The sequence below is a fragment of the Phoenix dactylifera genome, chromosome 5 (assembly GCF_051530095.1).
Source record: "Phoenix dactylifera cultivar Ajwa chromosome 5, Ajwa_hap1_PhDact_Kaust_v1.1, whole genome shotgun sequence".
NCBI classification, from domain to species: domain Eukaryota; kingdom Viridiplantae; phylum Streptophyta; class Magnoliopsida; order Arecales; family Arecaceae; genus Phoenix; species Phoenix dactylifera.
This window is the reverse complement of record NC_143194.1, coordinates 31230771-31255251: the sequence shown is the minus strand read 5'-3', so window position 1 is coordinate 31255251 and position 24481 is coordinate 31230771. Positions and strand designations below refer to the sequence as shown.

Here is a 24481-nt window from a genome sequence, read left to right as displayed (position 1 = left end):
GCATTTGCACATGTTTCAGTAATCATCCTCAACTGCATTCAGATTCTTCTTCAAATATATATATATGACGGCAAGACTGGTCACTCCTAGTGCCTCCTTAACCCTCAATTTGAAAATATATATGTATGGATGGACGGAGACACAATTATCATATCACTTTTGTTTAATAAAAAATGCTAAACACACATTCGGCAAATATATAAACTGAATTCAATAATCCAGAGATGATTTCTTTTTCAAATAAAAATATCATCAGTTGAATACTTGGATTTCACAAATTCTTAAAATATGATCTAAATTTCTAATAAAAGATTATATTGCCTAAAAAAGAATTCTGTCTGTGTATAATATTTGTACATAGTCACTCTCAGTTGCAGTAGGTTGACGGCCATAATAAAACAATAGTCACCTCCTATGAACATGAATGCTAGAGGAGGAAAAAGGATTTATATAGCCGACCCCAACTTGTTTGGGATTAAGGCTTAGTTTAGTTGAGTTGAGTTGTGGAATAAAAAGAAATACACGATTAGATAAACATTAATAAACAATGCACCATAAGACAGTCATTTGGTGATTACTACCATTGGATGTTGTTCTGGGTAGCCACAACTTCTTAACAGAGGACTTCTTTGTCAAATTTTGCTCTAACTTTCTTCTATCAACCAAAATTATTGTAGTTATTGTGATTAAAATAGTTTGGTGTTATTTTAAACATAGTTCCAAACAAGGTTCGCCGTACCGGTGCCGCGCTAGTATAGGTGTACCGAGTGTCGATATGGTACAGTATGCGGTACGTCAGGCGTACCGACATTGGTGTACCGATACCGGTACCCATCGGTACGGGTACCGTACGCTCGGTACCGACCGGTACAGCGAACCTTGGTTCCAAAGATCTTCCAAGTTTTCTGGTGCATATCTTTGATAAATGCTACCATTTGCCATTTAAATGACTTGTTTCTCCATTACCCCAAAAAAAAAATCTCAACCTGAATTATATCCTCTATTTTTATCCCTTACTTTTTCTAAGAAATATCACTAAGCAAGATTTATTGCTTTTAGTAACAATTTATGCAAAAGCTTCCTGGAAACTCCCACTTTCCATCACTTTCTATGAAAGCCATTCCCATGGAACACCTAACATAGTCAAAGGACCAGGCCTAATAAAATAGGAACAAACAGTGAAACAAGATCAACTGAAGCTGACATAAATAATTATTTGATGATTACTGCACATGTTAATACCTTGAAATATCCTTGCTATCAAGGAAAATTAAGAGGTGTCGAATATTACAAATGTTGTAAGAAGCACAATATAAAAACTCAAAGATAACATGCAAATGAAACTTTTGTGTCAAAGTTGGTTTTAATGGAAGTTGCCAGCAACAAGCTATGCCTGAGTACGGGCACTAAACATGTAAAAGCAGGTACAAAGCAGAAGACAGCAGTACAAGTCCGGAGGTCTAATGTGTCATGTTAAACAGTTCCAACTAATGAAATTATAATGTAGAGCAGAAGACAGCTGTTATAAGATACGTAGAACTAAACAGAGAAGCAACAAAGAAGTACATACTTGGCTCAATATATATGAATAGAAACAGATAATACAAGAAACATACCATCCAGTCATGAACTTTTTTGAAGCCCAACTACGAACAACTTTATAAAATGCCTGCATGGTAGAATTGTTTTTGTTTAAAAATTAGAACATATTTTGCATAACAATTCTTAGTTCTCAAAGAAGTATCATACTTTTGAGTGCTATTGAACATTTAATATCTGATAGAAATGTCATATATGCGGAATAGTGTAATGTAGCAATTTTCTTGTAAAAAACATAAAGAGAGATTTATGGAAAATGATCTTCTCAATCTAAACTTCTTCAACAGCTACTTCAGGGCTCCAACTATAAATAGTAGAGACTAGACTCAAATACAAGTCTGATGTTCTTTACAAATTGAATTAGTTGGCCAGTCTTGAAGGTGCTAATATAAAGGCATAAAATTCACAAATTTTATTGCAAAACATGAATAAATATAAAGATTAATGAGTAAGAAAAGGTCAAACTCAAGTCCATATATATGTTTTCCTTAAATGAACTTACAAGCTCAAAAGGGTCAGCCATCAAAGAAAGAAAGGGGGGAAAAGAAGTTTAATAGGTTCCTAAAAGGTCCAGATAGCTAAAAACTTCCTAGAAAATATGTCACAACCTACATTTTTCAACTTAAAGAGAGGTTGCTGCAGAAGATAAAACATTTCAGATTGATATCCTTCTGCAGCATGCCTCTTCTAATCCCCTCATGAGTAAAATTGCTATCATAACAGAGACTGATGACCAATGCTACTATTTAGACATCGCAATGGAGGCTAGTCACCAATATACGTATTTGATGCACCAAATACAAGGAGACCACTAGATGTACATAATAAGATCTTAAAACTGTTCACAACTGCCACATAACATAATGAAATACCGACAAACCCTTATCACACTGGAATTCTGCCAATTTTCACTTAATCTCCCTCGTGGACCCTTGTCTATCTCTAACCTTCGACAACTGTTTTCTTTAAATGTTTCGCATTGACAAGACTATGAAATATGTCTAGCACCCATCATTTTGAAAAAAAGAATAATCGTGGCCTTGGCAGCTGCCTTAGGTGGATCAAGGCACCAAAGTCCCATACAGGCCTCACATGGATCGAGGCAGCCAATTGCTCTAACAGGACTGGGTGGGTCGAGGCAACCAAGTGCTCTGACAGGCCTGGGTGGGCCCATTATTAAGCAGCTAATTGGCATGCTTTTGCATCTAAGCCAGGCGCCTCAAAAATTTTAAACCCTATGTCAGTTTCCACATGCCTTAACCCTTCACGACAAAAAAGTCAACATGGAATGAAGGAGAGAAGAGAAATGCTGGTACAGTGCTCAATAGTCAACGGAGCATTGCTCTTCTATGTGGCAGCTGCAATTCGCAGGGATTAGTGGCTGAAATAAGGTGGTAATCTTTTTTTTATCCTCTCTTATCATTTCCCTTAATCACAATTGATGATAGTGCTATTGGAGAAGTCACCAATAAATGGTGTTACTAGCAACGTCTGTCACTGCTAGGCATCCGCCTAGCACTTACATACCTTGGCCATGCATCTCACACCTAAATTTTTTCTAAACAATCATAGAGTCATAGAAGATCTCGTATATTAAGTAATATTCAAATTCAATAGCATGATAAGCTAAAAAAACCTTAAAGGAAATGGACCATATGATAGATGAGGTTCACAAGGGATTGCCAACATAAATAATTTATAGTAACTTAAAGGTTGACAAAAAATTATGAGATGATAGTAGGACTCTAGAGAAATGCCATAAACTACTCTAGACAACTAGAAGTTTCAGAACACTAAATTTAGATTTTTGGATATGTTTGGTTTAATGTATAACACGTCATGAGAGTGGCTTTTTGAAAGTAAGTTCCTTGAAAGCAAAATTCACTTCTAAGCATTTGGAATAGGAGAAAATAATTTCTAGAAGTTTACTTGGAATGTTTGTTCTTTTCTTTTCTTTTCTTTTTGGTGAGGGGGTATAAAGGCTTTCCTTCTGTTATATGAATGTCTTAACCTACACTTCAATCCAGTGACCGTCGAATCATTAGGAACCGAGCAGTTCGGGATGTACCAAACTAGACCAATTGATTACTGGGATGGTTTGGCCGGTCGATTCGAAGTCTCGATGCTTCTCTCCCGATCTTTGATCTCAATTCTCCTCTCCCTCACCCTCTCTCTTGATTTTCCTTCTAATCTTCTTCTCCAGGACAATGATGGCTAGAAAAAACTAGCGGTTAGGGTTCCATTCCTTGACAACGACAACCGATATGCCTCTCCCCCTCTCTCTCCCTCTCCCTCTATCCTTATCCTTCTCCCTCTCCTTCTCTCTTCCTCTCTCCCATTCTCTTGATCTCGATTCTCCTCTCTCTCTTGATTCTCCTCCCAATCTTCCTCTTCAAGACAACAACAATGCGACGATGTGATGATGCTAGCGATTAGGGTTCCATTCCACAACGACGATAATTGGTGTGCCTCTATCCCCCTCCTCTCTCTCCCACCCTCTCCTTCTCCTTCTTCCCCCTCTCCCTCTCGCTCCCCCAAGTTTCTGTACACCTCAGCTCGATATTGTACATACAAATACTATACCAAACCAATCGCAGTATGACCCCCGATAAAGGTTCAGGGATCCTTGCTTCAAACTTTTTGGGCATAAGTTGTTAGTGGAATGTGCAAGTTGCACGCATCCACTTACACTTGTTGGATCTTCACAAGGTAAACAAAGATCTTTAAACACATTTCATACCTAGGTAAAGATCCAAGAGGCATCGTTATAGAAAACTTAATGAGGCATGAGCTATGTGAACAGAGTAAGGTGCATGGGTGATGAATCTCATATTATACTTAACACAAAGTTATATTCATTAGGTGAGCTAAGATAGATTGCCACCATTCCATTAGTTGTCATGTAGATAAGCTCTTCTTTCCAAACATTTGTATCACTCTTTCTTCCCCAAGCACTGGGAATGTTACCTGTGATATGGTATTCAAGCCCCAACACATGCATGATGTCATGTAAAGAAACATAATCCCACCAATAATTCTCACATTTCCTAAGGCTGATTTTACTGAATAAAAGTGACAGCAGAATTTAACCAAGAACCTGGGGCTTAATGTGAAAAATAGCAATGAGTAGACAAGGAGATGTGCAACAATGAGGTTAAGAGTTCAAGCCCAAATTATCCCACAAAATATAACCAACCAAGAACCCCAGGAGCTAAAGAAAATGTGACAAGAATCTTTGCTCATTATCATTTAACTCCATATACAAAGAAAAGGCCAGTATAAACACTTAACATTTTCCTTTGGGTTTCAAATCTCTTGTTATGGTGTTTCTTGAAGTTGCTCAATTATTCAATATATAGAAAAAGCTGGAAACATACATTTCCTTCCAGGTACCTAAATCTTTAAATTATACATGAAGATGCTTTTAGGCTTGGTTGGTATTCTATGATTACCTTGGAAGGCTATCCATGAGACCATGACCTCTGCTATACAAGTGACTGTATACTGCAGACACAATTGGGTTCATCAATGACAAACAAAACAGAGACTGCAAACATTTGAAACCACTGCAACTAAGTTATGCCTATATATCACTGCAGTAACCCTGCAGGTGGAGAAATAATCAAGTTACACATGGAGCTGAAATTGTATCATAGCGCAATCTGAAGGGGTAGCAGGTGATGTACCAATTAACAAAAGTCAGGCCCAGTTTCTCATTAAAGCAAACTAAAATGAAATTGGATCAGATACTTATGTCGTTAATCCAGAAGTATATCAGCAAATCTGCACACAGTTCCACCAATATGTATAGGAGGAAAAAGGATATTAATAAAGTTTCTGCTTCTTCTTCTTTTATAATGGCCACAGAAATAGGCCATAATGCACATGAAAGTTTGGTGTGTTCGAAACTGAAACAAATATTTAAGGAAACATGAGAGGGAGAAATTATGTTTAATAAGGATGCATGGATGTTTGGATGGTCATGTAAGGTAGGTCAATCTGGTAACAGAAAGTATTTTTCAGACAATCAACAAGGCATCAGAAAATATATCAGCAGGAGATATGACTGTCGTATAAGGAAAGATGGCATGCAGAGAATTATTGTTTAAACTGAACAGTTCCATAGCAAGGAGTCAAACATTTCTACTGCCTAGCATGAACCATAAAGTGCGTCATTGAAATCATAATCAAGCTCATCTAATATTCACAACAGCTGAAACAAACAAAACCCAAACCAAAGAGAAAACTTTCATTTGAAAACCACATACATAATTAGTCCACCCAACCAACCAACAAATCCAGATAGAAGAAAAACAAGATAAAGACTCCTGTTTATCAAAAACCGACAAATTTCAACCCGACAATCCTAATAAAAAGGCAAGAAAGAAAGGAGCAAACCAAATTCAATTCCTTGCAAACCATTCAACCAACAGTCGATTCCCCAACAGCCGACCAGCCTCAGCTCAGCTAGCCGGCGTGCCTGTCCTCATGTGAGAGGTCGAAACTGTTCCAACAGTCGATGTTCCAATCAAACGAAAACCAATCGAAACATACAGGACAAAGGGGATCTCCACCAAATCCTCAAAACCAACAAACCCAGGAGAACGAAAATCACAAAAACCTAATCCACAAATCCAAAAGAGACCCTCTAATCGCCCCTTAAGACAACCAAGAAACGACGTAAGATTCCAGAAGTCAACAAAAATAAACCCTAAAATATGAAGCATACAGAAAGGAAGGGTGATTAGATCACACCTCACGACCGGAGTGGTGGTGGACGGCCGCGGAGGAGGAGGCGGAGGCTTTGGAATCGGAGTCGTCGGCGGGGTCCTCTGCCCCCGGGATCAGCAGCTCCCGATCTCTCTCTCTGCTCCCCATCGCGCTAGACGCCTTCTTATCGTCTCCCATCACACTCTCATCCAAAGGCTTCTCTCTGACTCTCTCTCGATTTATACTTTTATTTTTCTTGGATTTTAGAAGAGGAAGAGACCGAAGCAAGGAAATGGTTTCTTCTCTCTCTCTTTATCTCTAGGGCATTTGAGAGCGAAGGGAACTGCCAAGCCGAGTTTCCTCCCTCGGCTCTCTTTCTTGGAAAAGAAAAAATAAATAGGGGAGAGAGATAGAGAGAGAGAGGGAGGGGGGAGCAGCGGAGAGACAGATGGAGAGGAGGTTAGTTCAATAAGGGGCCCAGTGGGGAGCGTTACGTCGATCCAATCGACGGTCTCAGTATCCCAGATGTCCTCCAGCTAAAAGCGAGCACGAGACAGGGAGAAGCATCCGTGAGTAGTCACATTTCTTGGGTAAGAGCTAGCCGGTATGAGGAGAACACGATGAGGGAGGCAACCCCATCCAGCGGACGGTTGAGATCTTATGAGTTCGGATTAGGATCGACGATGGATGGATTAGAGACCTGATTTTGGATGCCAAACAAGTTGATGCATTAATTTTTAGTAAAAATGAACATGACAAACAGTAAGAAGAATAATGTAATCGAAGAACTATCTCTATGATCGAAAATGCCAAAGGTGCATCTGCGTACGGTTATGTCATTTCCTGACATTAACTACGTTAACCGCCTGCTGCTCTCTTTGAATCTTTCATTCCGCAAGAATTGGATGTTGGTCGCGCGAAAAAAATCTCATTTTATTACTAAGATTTTTCTTTTATTAAAGTAAAAAGGGTTGATTATTTATGTAACGGGAAGTTAGCTCGATTATTCCCCAAAAGAATATAGATATTTATTCACCTTTCTGAAGAGTATAAAATATTCGTTATGATCGTTTAGGTTTTATTGATCAGGCTCTCTAGGAAATTTTATAGACTTGGAATCTGATTCTGTTTGTTAGAAAAGGCTCAAAATTAATGGACTTTAGATACTATGTCGATTAGTATTGTCATCCAAGACAGGATGCTAAACGGAGTTTCAAATTTGCCTTCTGCAAAATTGCCACCAGAGTAGAGCATATATAAAAGGAAACTTAATTAATGAGATGGAGACTGAATTCAATCAAGCAGCAAAGACCATGAAAATTTATAAGAACAACAAAAATAGGGGTGAATGCAGGCCCCACAAGAGGGTAAAAATTCTCTGTTGATAAAGTATATATTCCAGTCCACATGCTCATTTCCACCTTGGGATAAATCAGTATTGATAACATTAATCATCACATATTGACTCCATGGCCAGGATGCAAATGGGTTGGTCGGCAGGCCAAAATTTACATCAGTGGAACCAGTTCCAGTTAATCAGGCTGGCAGCATACTGACCTTTGAATAGGGTTTGCGCAAAAGAATGATTGATCTTTTGCGACATCAAGCTTTGGATCATGCCTTGCAAAGATCTCAAAGCACACCGAACTCTTTCATCTGCCTGCAAAAATCTTGCAGCAGCTATTGTGCGATTCAACTGTGCACGTGGCAAAAAACAGCTTTCGTGCGAAAGATACAACCCGAACCCCTTTGTATATCCTTAATGCTGTCAGCCATTTTCTGTTTTTTCTAAGAAGAGGTCAGCAAGCAATGGGCTACTAAAAATTGCAGAGTGGCCTTCTCCCAAACAATACTTAACCTCCAGCATATTGGTGATCAGAGTTCTAGAATTTAGCAGACTGCAAAACTGATAGCATTTACAATGACATTATTTTAACTTGGAGAAAAAACAATGACAGATCATTACCTAAATCATTACTCACAATTTATATCATGCAAATTCCGCAGCACATAATGCAGTAAAGAGTGGTTATGCATGATATGACAATTTACAGTATTCCAAACACTGAAATTCCAAATTGACTTCTCAGTTCTCATCAGCATGATAAATGCCAAATAAGTGTCCCGAGAGTCCCACAGGATACATGCACGGAAAAGTGGCATTTCACTTGTCGCTCTAGTTAAAAGAAGAGGTTGAAGATCATATCTTGCAGCATAAACTGACAGGCATCACTGCATCCCACATGACTGAAGTGCTGCTGATTTGCAAGGAACTCGTGGAATCCGAGTACCCTGATGGGTGCATATGGTCTGCAGGGTGCAGGATTTATGCATGGATGAAGGCAAGCAAGATAGCATGTTGTTTTTGGGAGGGGCACCTCCTGTTGTATAGCCAACACTGGGACAAGAACTGAACAAAAAATGGGACAGATTATCTATATTTTGAGAAGGAGAAACACAGGTACAACAACCAAAAGTGGAGGAGGCATGTGATCCTTTATCCTAATCTAGTAACATGCTTAGCACATGCCAAGTGTTTGTTTCTCCTCTATCTGATGCATATGCTCTAGGTGGGGGTGGGGGGTTGGAGGAGCGGACATCGGACCATTGCCCAACTTTTGTCTGAAGTGATTCTGGTAAATATGATCTTCATTATTGGGTGCAGTAGTTAAAAGTGGGAGTGCATATATTGATTTATATACCAAGAACATAAAGGCCTGTTTGCATAATCCAGCAAGATTGGACTGAATTTTCTGCTGGACTTATGGATTGGGCAACCCTGTTGAGCATGACCTATATCAACCCAACACCACCCCCCCAGCATGAATCTTGTGGGGAATGAAACAATGATTGGCAGAAGTGGTCGAATTTAGTTTGTTTAGAAAACTTACTGCCTTCCTTTTGTCTTCTCTTCCTTCCTCTAACTTTTTGTATTTTCCACTTCTGCTTCTGCTTATTTTCTCATAATTTTTTTTATCTTTTCCCCTTTCCTTGATAAATTTGGTGGGTCCTTCCCTCCTTTAACCCTCCCAGAAAAAAAAAAGCCTAAAATCATGGTCTATATAAGAGTTCATTAGAAGAAGCAATATAATCTAACATCTGACACAAGTATGGTGCAACTTGAACAATCCGGATGATTGTTAACACTATTGTCATCATTTTTATTGGTTTGTGCTTGGTAGCCCCTACAGAGAGCACATGCCAGTAATAAATTATTTCCATCCTTACACATTCTTTTCCTTGTGCAGAATCAAAAATACAGAAAAAGAGAAGGCTTTAAAGTGAAACAAGATACAGCTCACACTGCAATGCCTCAGCTGTTGACTTTTTCACAAATACATTCAGCCCTTGCACCACCTGTAGAGGGAGGTTTCTGAGGATAAATCCTATGGAGCATATAGCATATGAGACAGATCATGGAGAGGAGGATAAAAAGAAGACTGTCTAAGGTTGAGTTTTTGAAATCTTAAGAAAAGCAATACTGAAAAAATAGCATGCAATTGCTAAAAATTATCCCTCCTGCCTTCATCCAGCACATCGACAAAATAATCTTGGCAAAAGTACAATCACATGCAACTCACGTCTCAGATTATAATGATAAATTATTTAACAATAGAACAGAAAAAAAGAACCCAATGCATATGCATCAATAAAGACCCCATTATCTGAAGTACTAGTAAATGAAAAATTTTTTTCCCAGTTTAGTGGCATGCAGATAGATGACAGTTTTGAAGCATTAGCTGAACAGGTAGTACTGCTAGTTGATTAAATTTTCTTTCTCGAAGCCAAGTGGCTTCTTCTAAACAAAGTGCAGCTTTCAGAACAAGTATGACCTAAATTGAACTTCCAGTCAGACAAGCATCCACATACACATATGCATAACTTAGGAGACTTAGCCATTTAATATATTTATTATATTAAAGTTAGTAACTAGACTAAACAAACCCACAACTTCAGCTAATGCAAACTAAAAAAAATCACAACAAATATTATTAAAAAAAGAAAAAGAAAAAAATAATGAGGGTTTAAACCATTTAAACTTGACTCAACAAGCAAGGGAAACCATGCTTTAATGAAGCCTACCTTAAGAAGAAATTTTTATTTGAGTATATCAAGATTGGCCTCTGAATACATGGGGACATTGTAGCTGTTAACTTAGGAGCTTGAGATTTTCATGCTCCAAGGTCCCCACGCAGGGACTGCCAAACCGTCTTGAACTAGATTGGTCCCTAACCAGAACCGTCTACCTCTTCGAAGTGGTTTAAGACGTGAGAGTTTTGGCTAGTCTCTCTCCTAATCTCGAATCGAGGGCGCTTCCATTCCTCTCTCTCCCTCTCTTCGATCCTCCTCTCCCCTCTCCCTCTCTTAGATCCTCCTCTCCCCTCTCCCCTCTCCCTTCTCCCTTCTCCCTCTCTCTCCCTCTCTTCCATCCTCCTCTCCCCTCTCCCTCTCTTAGATCCTCCTCTTCCCTCTCTCCTCTCCCTTCTCCCTCTCTCTCCCTCTCTCCTATCCTCCTCCGCTAGTCCCATCTGATGGTGATGCCTCTCCCGCTCTCTTGAGAAAAACTCCAAATCAAGCTGCCTCCTGTCCGCATTGGACGACAATGCCTCTCTCGTTCTTGTAACGAAAACCTAGCGCCTCCCATCTGACGATGTCACCATCGATGGTGAGACCCAGGTGAGTCCTCTCTTTCCCTCCCTGCCCCTCTCCTCCCCCCTCCTCCCTTCCTTCCTCTCCCTCTCTGATCCGGTATGCATCGGGTTGGTGTGGTGCACACTAGTACCTTAACAAACCGATCACCTGCCGGTACGAACCCTGGAACTGGCTTGACAAACCTAGTCTCTAAGAGAACTTTTGTAAGCAATAATTTCAGACTACAGAATAAGTTGTTTCATTAACTAGACATAGAAAGTATCTAATCCATTTTCTTAATGTTTTATGATCAATTGGAGCAAAATAAATATTTCGATATGGTACTTCGGTCGATCTTGGAGAATATATTGAGGAATGCGATCCTTTTTTTTGATATATAGAGGAATGTGATTGGTTTAGCATCAAATTTATGGGAATGCCTCCTTCAGCCTCCAATGCATTGCTTTTAACTCCCCTCTTCCCACCCAACCCATCATTCTAGAACATCAGAAGTGGAATTTTTTTTCAAAAGTCTAATATCTCAAAGGCAATTTACGATTCCATAATTTCATTATTGAAATCTAAATACATTTACCAGTCCATTCTAGCAAAACAAGTAATGTTTCTTCTCAAATAATTTTACGTTTCACATCTTTCTTACCCAATGTTAAAACATTAACAATTACATCAAACGCATGATAAATAACAAGAGACCCTAGAAAGTCCATTTTGCTTATTGTTTCAATGTTCTTTCCCTCCAAAAGAATCAAATAAATAAGTATTGTTGTGTTCTTGTGTTACTAACTAGATTTTTGTAGCTCAAGGAAGTCATGAAAAACCATTAAGGGTCTGTTGGATATTCCTACAGGATTGGGCTGAAAATTTTGTAGCAATCATACCTGTTGACCCGTCTAACTTGCATTTTCTAAGAACCTGTCCACGAATCCTATAGGATTTTCAGCCCAATCCTGTAGGAATAGCTAAACATGCCCTAAATTGCACAATGCAAGTCACTCATGCAAAATATTGGATGTTCACTCTATTCCTACTTGGAATGCTTCATATCAAAAAAAAAAAAATGTAACGTAGAGCAAGCTTATATTTTTTTTCATTTCCTCATGATTCTTGCCCCTCTCTCTTTGCCTTTTTTTATCCACTAACTTTTCAATCCCACTCAATGACCTTCCAAATTATCTCTAATCCTCTCTTTTCAGCATAAAAACTCCACCTAAAATTTTCCTTTAGAGACCCAAGCTCAATTCTCTCATCCACTTTGCACATCCAATCTTCCTCCTACCAATCTCACACACCCGCTTTCCTAATAATCACCAAATCTCTGTTTAGCTTAAAAGTCCCACCCCTCCCTCCCCTCTCTGCCCCCTCCACCTCTGATCAGGTTGTCCAAATAAATAATACCCTAAAATTAAACTTGGCAGAGGTCAAGTAATATACGCTCCTTTTATTGATATTTTCTCTCCTTCATGATTTCTTTCCATAAAGAAAGATATCCAAAACAAATAAGTTCAATAAAAAAGAAATACTTCTGGCAATTCACATACACAAATAAGTAAATCACAAACTCTGAAAGATATATTAATGCTCGATCCTATCACATTCATCCATCAAATATTTTCATATTTTTATTTTTATATTTTAATTTCACTTTATATTTTTCGATGTATTTTTTATGTTTTAGTTTCCAGTTCATATAAAACTATTTTTGCTTTATATAATTTTTATTTTCTATATTCAATTTGTATTTTCCTAATCCTTTACTCAGACAGGTATTTAAATGTGCTGCTTTGTGCTATATTTGCCCAGAATTCATTTCTCTCATACTCTCTAGTAGCTTAACAATTTTTTCATATTAGCATTACCTGAGAGCCTAATGTTGATAGGAAGTATAAGTATTAGAAGCTGTGTTTCAATGCCACTGAAATTATAATGCTAATCAGAGTTTTAGGATATCCTCCAAAACCTATACAGAGAAGACACAGAACAATCAATTAAAAATCCAGAAATGATAAGAATATGAAAGACAAGAATATTCAAAAGACATTTTACTAATACAAACATACTTTGAGATTCAATATAGTACATACGATAGAAACAGATTAATATCCTGAAATCATATTAGGGTCATATTTGGTGAAATCATGCCGGACCTGGACATCAGTGGGATTGGTGGATATAGAGGGGGAGGTGGAGAAGGGAACAGGAGATCATGGAGGGTTGCGAGCCCAATCCCTTGTGAGATTAAAAGGAAAAAAGAAAAGAAAAGAGCCTGTCAATGTCTTTTTTAAAACCAGTGGGGATCAGGCCCCGTGAACCTCTGTCCTCTCCCTCCCCTCTTCCGCTTTGGCTCCCTCCCTTTCTCGCCCTCTAGCGCTCTCTTCCCTGCCAACCCACCAGATTATGATCAGAACTCTACAGAAATTGTCAAACAATTTTTGCACATTTTCTGCTCCTGCTTATGTTTCTGCAAATATCTAATTTTGAAAGCATCATAAGCCAGCTAGAAATGAAATCATAAACAAGTATTCTGAATCATAGATTGAAGGGAACAATAATCTTATAATCTTGACATAGGGGAAGTGGATGTCACAATCAATTTTAGCTGCCGTTGCAATCTTATCGTTGACAACACAATGAAGCATCTGAAACATAACAAAAATGGCAGGTGATAAAAACAGATATTAAGAAACCTGCCTGCCTGCCTTCTAATAGACAAGTAATTATTGGGCTTCCCTTGCTCACTTCAACTTGCTCCACAAGAAGCACAACTCGTCCATAGATGTTTGTCTCTCACCACAGTCAACAATGCCATTTAGCATGTAATTATGCATTGTCATCCAAATGCACAATGGAGTTATCTTTCTCATCTAATAATACATGCAGATTTCCCTAGCAAATTAAATAAAATATTAGTGTTCATTGCATCACTGTTATTTGTACTCCTATGACAGTTAGCTGGGCATCCAATGCCAAAATAAGAACATTATTGTGAATAAATGGTTACAAGCAACATTCACAATCTCAGTACTAGATACTGTATCGGAATGTTACCGGTAAAACAGCTCCAAACCTTTTTTTCTCACTTTTTATTACAATGTGTATGGTACACACCCCAGTACAAGACAGTACTTCTTGATTCAGATTGGTACAGACTGATCTAGGTCAGTTCAGGCTGGTTCGAGGCATGTACTAAGCTGAAACCCCAACTCATCCCGATTTTGACCCAGTACAAGTCAGTACACCCTAAACCGAGCAGTGCGGGATGAGACGACAATCATTGGTTATAAGTTTTTAGTTTTAAAAGAGTGAAACTATTCAAAGGGGTTTAGGGTCTCCAGATATGCTGGCAAAAAGATGAATGATGACAACAGTTGGGTTCATGACATGAACAAGGTAGTAATGGTCCTAAAAAAACCAGGCAAGATTAGTGCATACAAATATAATAAGTACTAAAAATTAAGTAAATAAGTTGACTATTTAGTGGATATTCTATTAATTGCTCGATTCACAATAAGAAGGAAAACAATAAAGCAACAGAGATGATCAAATGGAATCGCAATGAAAAGGTGGCCAAATATTCAGGATTCTTTTGCCAACAAATAAAAATTCAAGATCTGATGTCTTTACAATATGTTAGAGACTAAATGGAATAAAAAAATAAAAAAATATCTCATTGATTATGGAAATTCAGAAAAGTTCAAGAACTTTTTGTGAATAGTTTCATTGATTATGAAGTGCAGAAATATCCTGTGTTATTTACGGAAGTTGTTAGTATTTCTTAAATGCATGATCATTTCATTAAGTCAGCAATCAGTATAGATTCATAAAAGAAACTTTGGGTAAAGAAGTTAAGAATAACAAATGTAAAAGCAAGTGCAGATGTCAGAATGCAAACGTACAGCTCAATTTGTTGACAAGGATCCTATTTCAACTGCTGAGGACATGGCTGGCCGAAAGAAACACAGAACACCTCGATGAAAAGACTTTGAAGTTCACTTTGACAAGCTGTGACCTCGGACAATACTGCATGAAACTAAGGAAACTGGCAAAAGATTAGCTGGTTATAAAAACTCAATCATACAAGCTCTTCAAGTTTACATCCTCTGCCAATGCAAGTAAACCATCGTCATTTCTTTGACTTGAATAGCTCAAAACCTCGTAGCAAATGCTCGTGGCATCTTGGCTAGTTTTTTATATACATGCTTTATTGACACAATCATAAACTTCCTATGGTGTACTTATTTTGAATATTAACTTATTATTGTCATCATATTGATAGCCTGTGATTCTCATCTAGGTGCACATTGATGGTCTGTGATACTCATCTACATGCTAACACCCTTCTTGTCTGCCCAACATCTAGCTCATATATTCACAGTCTGCATGTCATCCAATAGATCTTCACTTAGTTCTCAAAAGAATTAAATAATCCTACAATTTGCAATTGTTTCTTGGCTTCAGCCAGGTTGCTTCAATTTAAATACCATCAACAACCTCTGTCATTTGAAACAATTACTTAGGAGAATCTATTAGAAAACAACTCTAATTGAGCTTCTGCATTTTCAATAATCAGTGCATTCTATATACTTCATATATGAGCTACCAAAATTTAATCCTGCAACAATTCTAATTTCCTCCTTTACTTCACCAGTATTGCTTAAATTTCATTAGCAATGTCTTTACCGAATTCTCAGACAGTTCTTAATTTTGCCTAGAATTCACTGAGTTCTCTCTGTTTGTTTTTTTTGTATATTATATTCACTTCAATTAAAGACCTTTTGAGATTCAAGTATATCATTTCAAACGCTGAAAAAATGATAACAAAGACATGTCCTGGTAATAGACTAACATCAATTCAGTTATGTGAAAAAAGAAAACAATGTTAATAAATAGAATTCTGAATCTGATGGTGCATAAAAGATACTGAAAAATTAACCTTAATAATCAAGCTATCTATATGGCTGACTTTAGAAGCATATGTTTTCTACCGATAGCATCAATTTCATCAAAAATGATAAATAATGACCTGAGATTATAAAGGCACAAAATAATCAAAAAAACCAAGAACATACTAGTTGCACATCTCAAGTCCTTTGGGACTCCTCAGAATCAGCAAGTAAATCTCTCTTATTTTTCTCGGTTTCTCCAACCAACTCGCTTACAACCTCAGGCCCATCCCATTGAGTGTCTGAGAATTTTATTTAAAAAAAGACATAATAACAGTTAACATGAGGCAGTTCCAACTGGTTTAAGTGTTTGCTAGCCATTCACTAAGGCCCTGTTGGATGCCAGAAAATCTCATCAGTCCGATTAGGTTTTCCACGACCAATAAGATCTTCCAACAGGGCAAAAAGCAGTTGTTCTTTCCTATAAATATTGCATCTGGCAGTTTCATACTGTCTATGTACACAAATTATTAATGGTGAGTAACCATTAATAATTATTAAAGAGAATCATGGTTTTTATTTGCAATTGTTAAGAAAAATTCATCCACAAGAAATTTAAATTTAACAAAAAAAGAATAAAACAGAACAAGTTGTGGGAGCAGGGAACAGATAGGATACTAAAGAAATTATAACTTTAATTTCCGAGTTTGAAGAAGCTTCAAATACAAACAAGATTTCCTCTTTCCAGCACTTCAAGATTTCCTGGTCTTGTGCCATAGCCTGATTAACTGGAAAATAATAGTTTGCTCCACAAAGTATTGCTCCAACCAACAAGGCACATTCGGTGGAATTCAAATTATTCAAAATTTCTCTTGCTCACAAGTCAGATGGGGTGAGAATACAGTAAGTCTACATAGTCCCCCCTCTCTCTCACCTTATTTTGAGCATCTTTTCCCATAGGTAGCTATATGAGCATCACACAGTTTCAGCAATAAAAAGTTTACCCGAAAATTATTTCAATAGTGTAAGAAAGCATAGGGTTCAATTTTATTGCATATGAAACTTGAGGAGCCACATTGTGATATCAGATCATCTCTATTCCATGATGAGGCCAAGGCATGATTCTCTAGTCTACGTGCATCTATTTGTATAGCCAATTTATCTCTTAACACCAATGCGCATGTATTTGTTCAGTACATAACCAAAATGATTCATTTGATTATAAATTAAGCATACATATCAGTTAAAATAAAAAAGAAGCTCAACAAAATTTATTTCTAATCATAAAAGAAATTTATTGGATAGATGTACCTATGTTTGAGAAAAAGCAGAATATTTTCAATAGTATTAGGTGAACATTACAAGATGGCAGTATCAGCTTCAGAGCTAGAATGTTGAACATGTTCCATTAATAAGATAAAATTTGGCTAACTGCTACATGCAATATTTGAACAACATACCACTCAGTAATTTCTTTTCCTCAATAATTTATGGCCAATTACAAACATCTATACTTGCAGATGTTTCTCTTGGAGATGCCCATGATATGGAAACACTTTAGAAATGCATATTTGAGACACAAGCCCTATAATCTCATTTTTCTAGCCAGATTTAAAATTCATAACTTCTCGATCTAAAAATACTTTTTCAGAGAAAGAATCTTCACTACCCAGTATTATTTTATCAGTGAACCACCATCTTACCTAGTAGACGACCCATGCAAATGCACAGAAATAGAGAAGCAAAAATATTATTAAGTTCAAACACTGATTAGCAAAATGACAGAAATAACAAAGCTCAGTACAAATCCAGAATGTCAAGGGGAATGTTTTAACTAGTTGTCAAGACAAAGCAGCATATAAGCTAGAATTCTAAGAACAAAACATGCTAGTAAGTAACTATGAGCCAGCAAAATATTACTAAATGTGGTGAAGCATTACTTGACAAGAGGATGGGGGGAGTTTTGATCAAAGAATCTCTTTTGAAGTTGCTGAGCAAGAATAATAACACCTAACTACAAAGCAAATAATGTGTTTACCCTATCATCTAGCATTTCGAGATCAAAATAAAGGACAAGCTTTCATTAAAATTAAGACAGTATTGCAAAACAAAGAAAATAACTTAACAAAGAACTTTTTTAAGTAATTTAACAGAAAAAATTTAGGGCAATGATTTAAACATACCTGTTCATTTTTATTAGGCTTCCCCCTACAGGATCATGACTCCAATGTAAGCAATGAAACCTTAAATTTATCAGGCAGGGCAAATAAAAAAACAAAGTAAATAAGAAATAATTAGATTAATAAAGGCAAATCAAGGACTACATAGATAAAGTAAATAAATTAATCAACATGTGAAGACTTCAAACCTGCTAATAGATATTGTTTGGCACTAGCAGAAACTTTTATGATTCAAAGCTGGTACCATAGGTAATGTTATCATGAGCAGGGCTTTGTTACGGATTACTTATGGAAGAGGACAGATGATTGGAAATTAGAAAAAAAAAATGCTAGCTAACGAAAACAAACATAAGAGGACATCCAATAAAAAATGAATAAAACGGTAACTGTATTTGAGAAAGAAGCAAAATGTGAACATGAGACAGATATCATCTTCACTACACAAGCAGGAAATACAAGCACCAAATTATAGACTCCCATCAACCCACAAGTTTCAAAAACTATAAACAAGAACCCTTATCCCAAATATTGCAATCAATTTTATGAATCCTGCTCTGGAATCCATTTCTTCGAGGGGTTTTTAGATTTGATGTCACCACCAGTTTTTCGTACACTTTCATGCATGTAATTTTAGGTTTTTCCGTATCACATATTGTGGAATGACAACACAAACTCAAGCTCACCCTATCAGAGACTTCTCAAATCTGTGTTGAAGGTGTTCATAACAACTAAGTCAGTTCTCCACCACTATCCTGTTAACTGGCAGAATTTGCAGCATTTGGAACCTTGGTTTGGACTCTGGAAGCTTTACAATTCTACATAAATGAAAGAGTGCTGTTAACTGGCAGAATTTGAAGCATTTCCTCACTCACAGGACCAGTCCCCTGTGGAAGTCAGGGATTTGTGTGGTACATGCACGGGGACAGGCATTGATTCTAAAAGAACCTATTTCACCAAGTAGTGTTAATTTCTCCCTTTTTAGAATGGCTCCCGTGGCTACATTTATGTTAAGTCTGGTCGTTCACACACGAGCTGTGGTTCTGGAGTCGCCATAGCTCTTTATATACCCATGGGGCCATGATAATTCTAGCACGCAGGGACTGATGCAGTAAAGGAGTAGTGTGGTAAAACGTTTTTCTAAATGAAAATATCAAACAATGTTGGTGTTCCACTAAGAAAACAGAAGCAAGATGTGTATTACAAAGATCATTAAAATCATAGAAATTTATTTTCGTATCCCATTTTTGAAGGAATGAGAGTTGGAAATACAAATAAAGTTACTTGTTTCTCTTAGAAAGCATAACTGATAAGCTTATCTGTAATTTGGAATGAGCTTTTTTGAGGCCTCTGGTGTCATAACTTTCCACAGAGGATACATCTACCATCATTTTGTGCTTTTAAAATCCCTTCACTACTCAAGTTATCTTATACTACTCTTAATTTCCTGGTAACCATTCAACATATATCAACCAACTTTTCCTTAGTGTGTTCAACATTAGTGTGTTTAACATGATTCATCCTCTTCCACCTCGGCATTTTCATCTTTGTTTCACTTATGTGCCCAGCCGCTGCTAGTAAAAACAATCATAATATGATACCTCATGCTTACAAATTTGTGTAAACATATTTTTGCTTATAATACTGCTATTATTGCATTTGATAATCAGTGTTTATTGCAATCTCCTACACCTCAACATCCGATGCCTTCCTATATAAACTCAAATTGGCCTGATTCTATAAATATTCTCAAAGAAACACAAAATGAAAATAGGGCTAAACAATACATTTTATTAACTAATATCCATGTTAGTCCTCATAAATCATAAGCCATTATCAAGTCCAATTTTAAAAAGAGTTCTATCAATCAAGAAAAGAAAGAAGGAAGGAAACTGCAAAGCAATTATCCATTCAAGCATTAAACCATCAAAGATTCAAAAACACCAAACACATTAGTAAAATAGCACAAAATCAAATCATTTATGAGAAAGAGGAAATCTATCGAGCATAGAAAAGGGAGAAGAGCACTATAATAATTCTATGCAACCATTCCAATCCTGAAATCACTGAATAAATCAGTCAAATGACAAAAGATCAAATCTTTCACAATATATAAGAAATCTGCTGAGCACAGAAGAGAAAGAAAGAAATGAATGAGAAAGTAATTCTTTCAAATTTACCAACACTAAAATTACTTAACATACTAGTAAAATAGCACAAGATCAAATCTTTCTCGAGATATAAGACAAATCTATTAGGCATGGAGAAGGATCGAAGAAAGGGAGGAAGGAAGAAAACAAGAAACTACAAGGAAACTGCAATGCAGTAGTTCTACTCAAGCATTCTAACAATGAAATATTCCAAAAAAATCAAAGGTAGCACAAGAATATTTCACAAGAAATAAGAAATCCATCCAGCATGAAAAAAGAAGGAAGAAGAGAAGAAAGAAAGAAAGAAAGAAATTCCATTCAAGTCCTCTCGTGTTGTAAAGCACTGAAAAGATGATTAAATCATACACAAGAAGAAAGAAAAAAAGTAAGAACTCCAGGATTACCCACCAATGCATCAACATGACTTGATCCTAAGGTTGACAACCTCCGAAGATCACCAGCAGAGCAATAGGCCCAGTCGGCAAGGCCAACCTCCTGGCTGGGCCAAAATCACCAGCAAAATTTCAATTTTCACCCCATCAAAATTTCCATGAAGGTTCTTATAAGATATCTCTTAGAGTCCTTTAATTTACAAACATTTAATTCATGAATAACCAGCAAACAAAGTTAATATCCATGATAACGATAACCTTAAAGTTTGCCTGCCCATTCAGAAAAGTAGACACATTGATGATTCTTCTATGTTGATTGCTCCCATTGCAGATGTCACCATATCAAGATGAAGGAATAAAGAGTAAGAAGCACAGGAAAGGCAAGGAATTGTTGCAATTTCAGCTTTAAAGCTGACATGAAAATCTTTTTTTCCAGATTTGTTATTAAAAGAAAGATGAGAGCAGAATACATTTTTCACCCGAATCTTTCCTTCCATTAATTTCACCATCTTTATTTGCTGCAACTGTGATCTATACAACAGATTGAGAACTTATCAACAGAGTAACTATATTATCTTGCAAAGCATAATGGTAGAACTATCAGTATTTAACAACTAAAATTTGTTACCTGTTATATATCTTTGTATTAACTTTCTATTCTTTACTTCCTATCCCTAAATGTGAACATCACAAGATCAAATGATAAATACATTAACCTGACCTTCACATGGTGAAAAAGCTAATCTTCCCTGGTAAGCCAGCACCAGATAATCCAAGTTCGGCCATGGTTCTTCTGATCTAGTCCTATACTCATTCAACCCATCCACAGAATATCTGGTTCAGAACTGTCTTCCATCAATCAGTTCACTGTTCCATGCTCGTTCACTTGTAAGATTTATAAGGTTGTACTTCTAATGCTTATGCTTTTCTGATCCAGAAGCACTTCTAATGTAATGCTTCAAAGAGAAGTATTTTACCTGCTAAATGTTTGATGGACACATAAAGTATAATAACTTTTTTACCACTCTGATAGCAGTTAGATCTAGCATGAGTAGGTCTGACCTCAGTTGGATATAAATGTAGGATTTCGAGTCCAAAATTAGTTGGTTTTGGATCTGAGTTTTATGTATCTATCTTATAATCCAAAGCAATATCAAATCCACTATATTTCATGGTAGGAATATCAGTCCACATTTTAGATTTTTATCCAAGTCGATTCAGGTTTTAAGTGTACAAGAACAACTTGGAGGTCCAGCCTACATGATCAATTTTGGGTGAGTAGAATACATGATGATTTGAATTAGGATTTAGCCAATCAACTTGCATCACTATTGAGTCTACTTTTCAGCAAGACAAAATCATCAGTTATGAGAATCAGAGTAGCAGCTGTGAATAGGCACAAGGCATAAACTAGTTTCTGTAGAAACATGCTTGCTAATTTCTACTTATCTAAGAAGTATTGTTTATCAAATAACACCAAACATAAATATATGTCTGTGTGTGTGTGCATCATCTGTACAAAATGAATTTTGCTTGTTATTTTCTTGCGGCGGATTAGTACCAATATGCCATTTATAGGCATGTTTGTGTGTGTGTGTGTGTGTGAGAGAGAGAGAGAGAGAAGTTGAGGAAAAAAAGTATTAGAGCCATGCACAAACAAGGAAAATAAGGCTATGATATAAGACCATGAAACAAACTAACAACCAACACTCAACATGTAAAACCCTCGCATACAAATGTGAGTAACAATAAAAAGGGTACAGCTGCAGCTTTATTATATTTGGGGGAAAAAAACTTTACATTTTTCAGGGCACTTGAAATTTTATGGTGGTTGGAAGTCCAAATTTTTGCTTTGTGCACGTCCAATGAAAAGGTTTTCAACAACCTTTAACTGATTATCATACTTTTTCACCAGTATAGACACATTTATTGCACATACAGCAATCAACCTAAACAAAGGAAGCGTAATGATATATGAGAAACAGAAATAATATTAATCGGTAAGAAACCAACCACTGCATTGACCATGGATCAGAAACATCATCTATCCTTTTGTATCGCATAAAATGGATGCAAGAATAGAAAGTGTAAAAACAACAAAAAGGACCTGGATACATCAATCAGCCCTTCATTCAATTTTATCAGTCATCGTTTTCCTTTATTGTGTCAAAGAAGATGGAAAATGAACTAATCTCCTGCTCTCTCTACACATTTTAGTTCTAAAATTTGATCAAATGAAATAAACATATTCACTTAAGCAGCTCTTTTGGTTGCCTCTACATGAAGAATATTTTACTCACTTTGTTAATTCTAAATCTTGGAAGCTGACGAGGTAATGTCTCACAAGCCACAAGCAAGCAATAAGCCTACTGACTAATTAAATTTAACAAGGTTTCCAGTACTGCTTTGATCAGTTGAAGAATAAAATATTTCAAGAAGGACAATTACTAAATTATGCTAATATTCTCCATTGCCCTAATTATTATGGACGCAATTGAAACAACCTGTAAAATCCCTGAATATTGCAAAGTCTCACAAGATTTTCTTTGTTCCTCCCCAGGATTTCTGCTTTTGAATACTATCTTCTGATGTTTTCCAATTTTCTTCTTCTTTATCCTTCTGAAATAGAGCTTTTCCCATCCTAGAAGAATTCACAATGAAGATGATGTCAAAACAGTCAACCATTCTCCAAAACTGGAAATCAAGAAAACCAAAAAAAAGAAATAAGACAGCAAGAAAAGATGCAGAAACCCTAGAAGCCAAGAAATTAAAAGAAGGAGACATCAAGAAATCACCAATTTTTAAGCGTGAGTGAGAAAAGGCAAGATGCCGTAGGTGCAGCTGGTGAGGCTGAGCTCCTGGCCAGGCAAAAATCGCCAGCATTATTTCATAGTTGTACAATTTCACATCAAAATCGCTAAAAGGATTGTTATACCAGATCTCTTGGGATCCTTTAGATCCCGTAAGAATAACCCGCAAAGAAAGCTCATAGAGGTACATCACAACAGATCTATCATAGAACAACGCAAGAAAATATTCACGATCATATCAAGATGTTACCACAAAGAAAAGATAATTTCTATAGCCAAGAGACCAGTAATACAGAAGCTTACCTTCCCATTCAGAGAGATAGAAACATTACCCATTCTTTTTAACAAGCTCTACTGCACGCCTCAACTTATCAAGACACCAACCGACAAGAGATATTTCCCTCCATAATTGGTTGAGGTCGCCGACACTGTATCATAAACCCCCAGGAATAGTGGAAATTAAGATGGAACTGAAACGAAAATATGAATATAAAAACAGAAAACAATAATTGAATTCTGTTCAAGGTACCATGATGTATACCAGCTCTGCGTCAAGCTCTTCCTTCACCATCTACTCCTCTAAATACACCAACACCGCACATGTTTCATCCTCACAAACTCCCAGAGCCGCCACCAAAAATATGAATCAAGAAACATAAGAAGTAAAGAAAAAAGTTAGAATCAAGAAACAGAAGAAGTAAACCAAAAAATCAAAACCTCCAACAGACAATGTGACTATTACCTCCAAGAACTCGAACAACGACAAGAAGTGCAACAAGAAACGGAGCTCTAATGGCGCGAAACCCTTTGGCATTCGATCGAAACCCTAGCTGGGCAAAGAAACGGAAAAAGAAGACGAAGAACGAGAAATAGAGGAGGGAGACGAGAGAGGGGCGGAGAGACGGAGTACCGGCATTGGATCGAAACCCTAGCTAGGTGTAATAATCGTAGAGTTTCAACTGTGTGTGCCTCTCGTCCACCGCTCGGTGCGACGCCTTCTTCCTTCTTTCCTGCGTCTCCCTCGCTCTCTCATCCTCTCTTCTCTTTTCTCGCTCGCTGTCGCGTTGTCTGAACCAAGCGGGAGAAAGTCGAAGAGCGCTGCCGTTATTT

At 37.0% G+C, this 24481-nt stretch overlaps 2 protein-coding genes across 13 annotated transcripts in view; both read right to left on the bottom strand.

Moving 5' to 3' along the window:
- The window catches only part of LOC103710912 (protein LIKE COV 1-like), a 10540-nt gene extending 3831 nt beyond the window's left edge, over positions 1-6709 (bottom strand). Inside the window, exons 1-2 of one of the 2 annotated variants that reach the window (XM_026806170.4) lie at positions 6355-6709; positions 1617-1669 (exon numbers count right to left, since the gene is read on the bottom strand). In XM_026806170.4, coding sequence (XP_026661971.2) covers positions 1617-1669; positions 6355-6507 — 206 coding nt within the window. In that variant the 5' untranslated portion in view covers positions 6508-6709. The remainder of the gene's footprint in view (positions 1-1616; positions 1670-6354) is intronic. The other variant, XM_008796839.5, reaches the window with a different exon arrangement.
- LOC103710913 (uncharacterized) lies at positions 6555-24481 on the bottom strand. Of its 11 annotated transcripts, none has more exons than XM_089930881.1 (10): positions 23901-24481; positions 23675-23799; positions 23357-23571; positions 23066-23202; positions 20578-20664; positions 18026-18085; positions 14856-16144; positions 13651-13845; positions 13107-13338; positions 6555-9666 (listed from the first exon to the last, which is right to left on the bottom strand). In XM_089930881.1, the coding sequence occupies exons 2-6, from the start codon at positions 23680-23682 to the stop codon at positions 18059-18061; spliced, it is 474 nt and encodes a 157-aa protein (XP_089787007.1). In that variant the 5' UTR covers positions 23683-23799; positions 23901-24481; the 3' UTR covers positions 6555-9666; positions 13107-13338; positions 13651-13845; positions 14856-16144; positions 18026-18058. The 11 variants fall into 11 exon arrangements, with proteins under 11 accessions (XP_089787007.1, XP_088578470.2, XP_088578469.2 ...); XM_088722344.2 differs by having other exon boundaries at positions 14856-14998; XM_088722343.2 differs by having other exon boundaries at positions 14856-14989; positions 23901-24480.